A 9,376-nucleotide genomic window follows, 5' to 3' on the forward strand; every position below is an offset into this window, starting at 1 on the left:
CCTCCCGCCTTCCGTCACTTCCGCTTCCTCCTGGGCAGGGCGGGTAATCCGAACGTTTCTGCTTCAGAAAGGCTCTGAGGTTGGCGCGAGCCCCGGCGGCTGCGGCGGCTGCGGCGGCAGCAGAGATCAAGGCCAAAGCTAGATATGTCCGAGAGACGAACGCGGTCCGGAGGGGCCGCCCAGCGCCCCGGTGAGCGGAGGGCACACGGGAGGGATGGGGCCGAGCCGTTTGAGGGACGCAGTCCCGTGATGAAGGCCCTCCCCATACCGCCCTAGGAGGCTCGGCCTACCGCCCACCTCCCGCCCCGGGAAGGCGCCCACAAAGGTTCTGTTTGGGAACCTTTTCTCGCTCTCTCCAGAACCCATTCTCCAGACCCTGAGAGTCCTTCCCTACCTTTTTTCCCTTTTCAGAGCCAGCGGCCCCGTCCTCTACTCAGTCTCTGCGGAGGTCCCAGCGGAAATCAGGCTCTGATCTCCCCAGCACCCTCCCTGAAATCTGGCCGAAGGTGAGCCCGGGATTCCTCATTTCCTACTCCGGAGGCCTCTGGACTAACGTAGAGCTCATGGTTACCTCTCTTCTCTAGGCACCCCTTGCGGCTCCAGTCAGAAAGCCCATCGTCTTGAAGAAGATCGTGGCCCATGCTGTAAAGGTAGGGCTGAGAGAGGTTGTGGGTGGGGAGCGAAAATTGGGGGCCGGCTATGTGATCAGTTAATATTGTCTCCACAGATCCCATCTGTCCACTCTCCTCGAAGGAGCCCTAGGGTAAGTTCATTTTCATCTGCTTTGTTGAGAGGAATCCAGGACATTATAGAGCAGGGGCGGAGCACATAGTGTCTGCTCACATCTGCTCAGGAAGCCGTTTTGCAGTATTTTGAAACAATTTGCTTTTGGACACCTGCATGCATTGCCAACTTTGCTTACTTCTTGTAGATTTCACACGTTTAGCTATTGATGTTCTGGTATGTTCTACCATTTTCCTTTTGAAACTTTATTGTGGTATTCTCTACTATTTTTCTTTAAAAGTTGAACTGCGTCTTCAAATACTCTTTCTGCTGCATTTTGTTTTCATTTTTATTTATGGTTGTCACAAGATGGGTTATGTGCATGATTTTTTCATGGTTTTAGCAGAAGTCAACATGATTCATTCAAATCGGTATCTGAAGATATGAATGAAGATATAATGCTTGAAAATATAATGAATGAGAAACACTATTTTTGAGGAGCTCGTGGGGCTACAGTCAAGTGGGTAGAAAGACAAATGAACAAGTGATGACATACTATGCTCAGGACTGCAATATGGAAAGAACAAGATGCCATGAAGGCACATAACCCAGACTAGGTGGCTTAGAATCGTTCATAGAAATAGAAATATTTAAGCAGTCTTTAATCTTTACAGGCAAGTAAGAGTGTACTGGGTAAAGGAAGTTGTATTTGCAGAGACCTGGAGTCCACAAAGGAAAAAAAAAATCAGGAAGTTTAGGGAGCTGCAGCTCGTTTGGTGTGTCTGCAGCCAACCCCATGAGGGGAGGGAGCGTGCCAAGCCAGAACAGATCCCGATGAGGTGTGAAAGCCATCTTCAGGAACTTGGGCTTTGGCCTTGGCTCTGTGGGCAGCCTTCAGAGATTCTTAAGCAAGATAGTGACTGAGTTAGGCCTGGGGTTTTAGAAAACTCCCTCTTGAAGCTGGGTGGAGAATGCGCTGGGAAGAGTCTGCTGAGGACCACGAGACCTGGTAGGGAGACATAACAGGAATCCTGAAGTGAGATAATGGGGGCCTGCAGTAAGGTAATGGCAAAGCGATACTCCTCTTCCTGGATCCTCACATGACTGTCCCATCACACAGGACTCCACTAAATGGACACTTCCTCCCAGAAGCCTTCTCTGGATGCCTACCATATCGCTGTCATATTTCTTAATGTAGTTCTTAGGTCTTATCAATAGCTGAGAATTTGTTTGCATGTTTTTTGTCTTTTCCTCCCCAGTAAGTGCCTTGAGGGCAGGGACTTTCCCTTCCCCATGGTGGCCATTCATTCTTGTTTCACTAGTAGATTCATGAGACATTGAACAGAAAAAGCTGCAAGGACTTGAACGATTGCTTGGCTATCGAAAATGAGGAAGAAGTAGTCAGGGGTAACCCCATTTTGTTCAGCATCCCTTTAACTAAGACTCGAGATATGTTCTCCAGAGCTTACAGATAAGAAATAGCTCTCTTGGGAACCAATATACTTGAGTCATTGAATTTGTCTCATTTTCCTCCTTTCTGGGTTGCCAGGAAGCTCAGTGCCAATTCAGTGTTCATTACTTTGGTGAGTACTTACCGAACCCCTGCTGCGTGTGGGGCTCTGCTGAAGGTGTTGGGCATAGGCAGATCAGCCAGACAGATGAAGACCCCTGATCTCACGAAGCTCACATTCTGTTTGGGGGTGACAGTCAACCAGTGAACAAGCCGAAAGCAGATAGTGATGGTTGCTGTACAGGGAAGAGGTCATTGTGACAGAGTGACTAGCAGAGGTGAGGAGGGGCTGAACTAGATTCCATGGTAAGGAGAAGCAGCATCTGAGCTGAGAGAATTAGAAGGAGCCAGTGTATGTGAACCTCATAATCCACATGTCAGGTTAAGCCTTTTCCTGTTTGCAGCCCTGCCAGGGCTTCCTGGGTCTCCCTTTAACAGTGGCCTAGAAAAACACTCTCTAACGCCCCCATTACCTCTCAAACCCCGTCTTCCGTTCCTTTCCTCCCTCTCGCCTTAGACACTGGCCTTCTTGTTCCTTGACCCTAATTGGCACACTTTCACCCCAGGACTTCTGTACCCCTTGCCTCCTTCAGGTGGTAGCTCAGATGCCACCTCAGCGAGGCCCGCGTTGACCTTCACCTACTCAATTCAGACCCACCCCCAGTATCCTGGTCTGTTTTTTCCCAAAGTGCTAATACCTCTAACACAGTACATGATAGTCCCTGCTTACTGTCTGTTTTCCCCACTGGAATGGAAGCTCCACGAAGACAGGGGTTTTCTCTGCTTCATTCCCTGCTGTACTCTCAGTGCCTAGAACAGAACAGTGCCTGGAGCAGGCAGATGACCAATGAGTACTTGCTTGATGGACGTGTTAGGAAAAGTATTGCCAGCTGTGACAAATGGACCACAGAGCGAGGGTGGAAGCAGGAAGAGCAGTTAGGAGGTTACTAAACTGGTCTGGGTGACAGGTAATGGGGGCTTGCATCAGTCGAAGGTGACTAGATTCTGGCCATGTTTTGGAAACCAAAATCTAGGCAGCGCCAGCAGATAATGGCAAAGTCTCTCAGAAGCAATGACCGATTATTCTCTTCTTCCCACATCTGTCTCAGGGTCTGATTTGTTGCCGGTCCTGTGGGTCTTTTCTTCTACCCTAAAACTCCGCTAGCTTTTCTGGAAGCCACTAACACAGCTGAGTAATGGGAAAACGTTCTCTCCCCTGTCTGGTACAGATTGCCTTTTTCTTGGAGAAAGAAAACAAGCCTCCTGGCCAGGAGCCTACTAGGGAGGATCTCTTCAAGTCATGTAGTGTCCCCAGCACCCCCACCACCACTCCTGTGCTGTGCAACCCGGATGTTGAGTCTAATTCCAGGGAACAAGACCTAGACACCAGAGACTTGGAAATGTCTAAGAAAGTCAGGCGCTCCTACAGCCGGCTGGAGACCCTTGGCTGTGCCTCCACCTCCACCCCAGGCCGCCGGTCCTGCTTTGGCTTCGAGGGGCTGCTGGGGGCAGAAGACCTGGCCGGAGTTTCGCCTTTGGTGTGTTCAAAGTTAACTGAGGTCCCCAGGGTCCCCGCAAATCCCTGGGCCCCGGACACGACTCTCCCTGGAATCTCCCCACCAGTCGTGAAGGAGAAACGGAAGAAGAAGAAGGCGCCAGAGATCCTGGTGAGTGATGGCCGGGGCGTGCCTCCGTGTTACACAGACTCTGGGCTGGGGCTCAGCTCTGGCTTTTGTGGGGAAAGGCAGCACCTGTAAGGTGTGGGTAGACGTGCTTCAGCCAGCATGCCCCTCTCCCCACTCACCTGCCCCCCGTTTCTCTTCCCCCAGAAATCGGAGCTGGATGAGTGGGCTGCGGCCATGAATGCTGAGTTTGAAGCTGCTGAGCAGTTTGATCTCCTGGTTGAATGAGATAAAACGGGGTGCATCTGGCCAGGCCTTCCCCACTTCCCCCTGTACATAGCTCCTTCTTCCTACAGAAAAGACACTTGGGGTCCCCTTCTTTGGCCTTGGTACCTTTCGCATGTGCCGTTGCTGCACATGAGGTCTGTCCTCTGAGTGTACAGTGGCAGCAGCCATTTCAGCTTCAGGAAACAGGGTTCCCTTGGCCTGGCTTCGCACTGGCATCCCGTCTCTGGTCAGTAAACCCTACTTAATCCTCTCCTCCCTTCCTCTCGGAGTGTCCTGGCCGGTTTCCGTTTGGGCTCCAGATGAGGGAGGTGGAATCCCTGGCCAGGGGTTGTGGGCGAGAGCACCAAGCGCCGTCTGGGAAGCAAGGCTGCTCTCCAGCCCGACAGAAGCAGCCTCCGAGGGCTGTCTGCCGCAGCCTCAGGCTCTCTTTCCAGTTGCCTTTTGGTGGCGGCTTGGTTCCATCTATGTAAAAAGGCTTGGGTTTCCTCTTAGATTCTATAGATGGTCCAGCAGAGAGTTCGTGGATTGAGGATAGACCAAGGAAGAAGCTGGACCCACAGCCAGCAGAGTCAGGTTTTGAAGGAAGGCCTCAGACCATGGGTGTTTATTACATGGAAGCTGTGCTTTGTAGTTCTGTGTTCTGCTGTTGAGATGGTTGGTTCAATGCCAGGCTGATGGAGCGCTGGCTGTGTGGGCAAAGGCTGCACTTTGGGGTGCTACGTGCTACAGGCTGCAGCCTCCACAGAATCTGAGGCTCAGGGCATCAGGTCTGGACACCTGCGCAGGGCCAGGAATGGGTCGGTGGGAGGAGGCGCCCTCTTTTGTCACTCACCTGTTTCTTATCAAATAAAATACACAGTCAGCTCAGCTTTAAAACCGAATGGCCTGAACGGTGCTATCGCACTACTGTTTTGCGGCCACACTTACAGAGTTTGAGGGAAGCTTTCCCCACGGGCCAGAAAGGGACGGGGGTCCACAGCGGGTTTAACCTTTAGCTCTCAGTGATCTCTCATGAGGGCATTGCCTGGGGCAGGTGCCAGGAGTTGAGCTGGGGGGTGGGGGTTGCCTTGTCTCCAAGGGAACCTCATTCCCACGCTCCCATTTCTCAATGCTGGTGAAAGGCGGCCTTTCACAGGTTGCCCAGCCATACCCCAGGTAGCTGAACCTTTTGACGTTTACAGGTTTGTAGAGGCTAAGAGGAGGGCAGAGGGGCTAGTGGAGAGCAGAGCCCGCCGGGGAGATGGGGGCTTGCTTCGTTAGGGAACGAAGAACAGCGCAGGCCGGTCGGCGCTAACAAAACTTGCAAGGCCTGGGAGTCCCAGGCTACCTGTTCGGCACCTCCCGCTTCGTCAGACTGCCACCAAGCCCCTTTGCCAGCGTGGGTCAGACGCCCGCGAGCTGGGCCGCAGCCGAAGAATTCCTGTCCTCGCTGGCTGGCGCAGAACCCCTTAGTCCTGCAGAATCAGGAGTGGCCAGGTGACGTTGAGTTGATGTCACCACTGCAGACCTCTCTGTGTCCCTGAAAAATTGAGAATGTGGAATTTGAGGGAGAATTGGCGTTTCCTTTTTAAAGTAAAAAATAAACTTGATTGAAGAGTATCTGTCTGTTCATAGGTTGTTTTCTTTTACCGGGTCAAAGGCAGAACTGAGGGTGTGAGGCCCAGGAAGCCAAGCCTTCTTTGGGCTGGGTCACTGTGTTGTCCCTTTGTAGAGGGGTCTGCCAGCCTGGCCTTCAGTCCCGTCCCCCGACTCCCCATGTCTGTCCAGTCATTCACTCTTGCTCCTCCAAGGCAGGGCTGCCTGAAACGGAGTCCTTGAGGGAGCCCCACCCACTCCTGGCCCAGGAGGCAAGAGACGGGGTCTGGGGCGAGGCTGCTAAGAGCTTTGCCCAGTGCCTGGGAACCCACCCTTCCCCCACCCCTAGTCTAGTCCATGTTCTCTACGCCCCCTCCTTGTCAGGCGCCTGTGAATGGGCCAGCTCCTCTCTGGCCCGGCCGGGTGCCCTGCGGCAGGGGGCGCAGAAGCCCCTAAGAAGCTAGTCGAAGACACAGATATGTATGCAGCTCCACGCGGGAGGCACAAACCAGTCTCCTTCCCTCTCATCCTCTTTACAACTTGTCCTTGCGTCCTAGGCCTTGGAGCAAATCAAGGCCTTAAGTTCTTAAGTTCCCCCCCACAGCCTCCCCAAACCGCCCTGCTTCTACCTCCTTCCCTCACCCAGAAGAAAGCAGGCCTCTCTTTTCAAGGCCAAGTTTCTGTGTTGGCTTTTGATCCAGTTCTCTCATCCGAGACCTTGTACCTCTTCTTCTTCAAGTCCTAAGCAGGCTTATGTTCATTTCATCGTTAAAAACAACCACCTTAACCCAAAAAATTCGCCTGGCACCTGTTTTTAGCTACTACCATTACGCCTTTCAAAGTTAAGGTCGAAAGAATGTTCAAAAGTTGCTCTCCGTTTCCATCCCATTTATTCCCGGTGCCCTGACTCCATTTACTGCTCAGCCAGAAGTAACCAGTGACCCCCTAATGCCCATCGCTCCAGACTCCAGCCTCTGCAGCCTGAGCCAAAAGCACCCTTTTGGGGGCCATGTCACTGCTGGCCCCTCTCCTGGCTTCCCCTGAAGTGCCAGGACACAAGGTTCAGTCCTGGACTCTGTCCAATCTGCTTGGTCTCCCTGATCAGCCCCAGGCTCTCTAGGCCCCCTCGTTGCCTGTCTTTACCTCTACCTCATACCTCTCTGCTGAGCTACAAACAAGAATCTAGGACCGTCTCCTAGAACTGTATCTCAGGAGTCATCTCGAACCCAGCGCACCCACCAGCTCGCCTCTTCCTGTGCTCCCTGCTGCGCCATTAGCATCACCACGAGCTGACCCAGTCACACAAGCCAGGGCCCCAGGGGTCATCTGCGGCTTCACCCTCTCCCTTACCCCATCCCATCAGCCCCAATGTCCTCAACATCCTCCATCGCTACAACCGCTGGACAGTCGCCCTGGCCTCCTCCTAGTGGGTCTCCTCTTTCATCTCTCACCTCTCCAGAGTATTCACGCTGTGGCCCGATGAGTTTCCTGAGGGACAAAATATGGTGCTGTTTCTCCTCTGCTCGAAACCCCTTGACCAGTTCTACTTCTGGATGTAAGAAGAAAGCAGAGTCTTGAAGAAGTATTTGTACACCTAGGGTCAGAGCAGCAAGATTCACAATGGCCAAAAGGTGGAAACAACACAAACGTCCATGGATGGATGACAGGATGAACACAATGCAGTATATAGATACAGTGGAAGATTATTCAGCCTTCCAAAGGGAAAATTCCGATACGTGCTACAACATGGGTGAACCTTGAAAACACGATGCTGGGTATAATGAACCAGTTACAAAAGGACAAATATTGTGCGACTCCACTTTCGTGAGGTGCCTAAAATAGTCATTCTCATAGAGGCAGAAAGTAGAATGATGGTTGCCAGGAGCTGAGCTGGGGAGCAGAACAGGAAGTTATTGTCGAATGGGTATAGAGTTGCAATGTGGGAAGATGAAAAAGTTCTGGAGATGGGTGGTGGTGATGATTGCATAACTTGTAACGTGAACATGCTTAATGCCACTGAATCTGTACACTTAGAATGGTTAAAATGGTAGACTTTGTGTTACGTATTTATTTTCCATAATAAATTTTTAAACTCTGGTGGCTTCCCGTTGTTCCTGCAGTGGTGTAATGATGGTTACTGGCTTTTGGCTGCCCAGAATCTCAGTTTCTACAAGCAGGACCCCACTTCCCTCCATGGGCGTGAAGAGGCCAGACACTTACTCCAGCTGATCCCAGCGACCGCTAGACAGTCGCCCTGGCATCCTAGTGGACCTGGCCTGAGCTCAGCCGATCAGATTCTGCACCTGGAGCGAGAACAGAAAAGAGGGAAGGACAGTTGAGGATTCAGGACAACTGAGGATTCAGTGAGGTTGCAGCCCCGTGTCTAGTGGCCCTGGGTCTCCATTATCCTGTGTGGAGATGGCAGGTCACTACAGTTTGCTCCTGCGGTGGGGCCCTCGGTGGTCCTGGCAGCCAGCGTCCCACACTTCCTGCCCTTTGAGTCTGTGCCTCCTATGAGTTCTGCGACTCCCCAGAATCCTTCCAATAAAATCCTTTCCTGCTCACATTAGCCAGCGTTATTCTGTCTTGTTTGCAACCTAGAGTTCTAGTCGAGACTCTTCGGCAGGACTCGTGAGGACTCCAGGGTTAAAGTCCAAGAACCACTGCGAGCCCTGAGCTGCTACGAGTTCCATGCGCTGAGCATTTGCTCACAGTTCTCTCTGCCTCGCCTGCTCTTCCCCACTTCAGTCTCACCTGATGCATCCATCGATTAGACCTGGCTCAGGTGTCACCTCTGCTCAGCCTTTCCAACCTGCCTGTCCCCTTCACAGTGGGTAAGAGCACAGATTCCAAAGTCCAACGAGGCTTGGGTCCTGGTGCTGCAGTTTCTAGCTGTGTGATCTCAGTCACGTTAATTAGCCTCTCTGTGCCTGTTTCCTTGTAAAATCAGAACGATGATAGTACTTACCTCAGTGTTTTGATGAGAGTGAGATAATACGAGTACTGTGCTTAGGCCATAATAAGTGCTCAGTGAAAATGGTTATTTTCAGGTACAACTGACCACTCCCTCCTTTTTTATTCCCTGAACCCTACACAGAGCTCCATCATCGTATCTTTAAGCTGGAATCCGTCTGTTGTGCACTTGTGTTTACACAGTAGTGTGAGCTCCCTGAGTGGAAGCGGACTCAGATTTCTCTTTTTTTTTACGGTCTACAGCACCTGGTCTTCCTAGGTGGTCTCCCATCCAAGTACTAACCAGGTCCAACCCTGCTTAGCTTCGAGATCAGGCGAGATTGGGCGTGTTCAGGGCGGCATGGCCATAGACAGCAGACTCAGATTTGTTTCCATCCCTCCAGCTTCCAGGCACATCACGCATGACTAGACGTGATCTCTCTCCAGCTGGTCAGGCTGCGCCCCTGTCCACAACAGCTCACACCTCTCCCGTAGGAGCAGGAGGTTGAGAGCTGAGTGCCTGGAAGAGGGGTGGGGGCGGGGAGTGGCGCTTCAGTGGCCTGTGCTCAGGCATGAGACCCCTGCCTCCCACAGCATAAATTCTGGCCCCGCCAGCGTGTATGTGAGGACCGGAGCCAGCCATGTGGCTCACATGTGCCTTCATGCTTCTGGGAGTAGACGTCACCCTCCCTCTAACGCAGGACAT

General features: G+C 52.2%; 1 protein-coding gene and 1 pseudogene across 2 annotated transcripts; one reads left to right on the plus strand and one right to left on the minus strand.

The window, feature by feature from the left end:
• The first annotated feature begins 15 nt into the window (after positions 1-15).
• Positions 16-5,742, plus strand: CDCA5 (cell division cycle associated 5). Of its 2 annotated transcripts, none has more exons than XM_039840979.1 (6): positions 16-190; positions 412-506; positions 585-650; positions 710-763; positions 3,463-3,900; positions 4,063-5,742. In XM_039840979.1, the coding sequence occupies exons 1-6, from the start codon at positions 145-147 to the stop codon at positions 4,141-4,143; spliced, it is 780 nt and encodes a 259-aa protein (XP_039696913.1). In that variant the 5' UTR covers positions 16-144; the 3' UTR covers positions 4,144-5,742. The 2 variants fall into 2 exon arrangements, with proteins under 2 accessions (XP_039696913.1, XP_039696914.1); XM_039840980.1 differs by having other exon boundaries at positions 19-190; positions 728-763.
• A 3,183-nt stretch (positions 5,743-8,925) lies between these two features.
• Positions 8,926-9,043, minus strand: LOC120584897 (uncharacterized; annotated as a pseudogene).
• Between the last annotated feature and the right edge of the window lie 333 nt (positions 9,044-9,376).

This window comes from Pteropus medius, unplaced genomic scaffold (assembly GCF_902729225.1).
Source record: "Pteropus medius unplaced genomic scaffold, Ma_sr-lr_union100, whole genome shotgun sequence".
Classification (NCBI taxonomy): Eukaryota; Metazoa; Chordata; class Mammalia; order Chiroptera; family Pteropodidae; genus Pteropus; species Pteropus medius.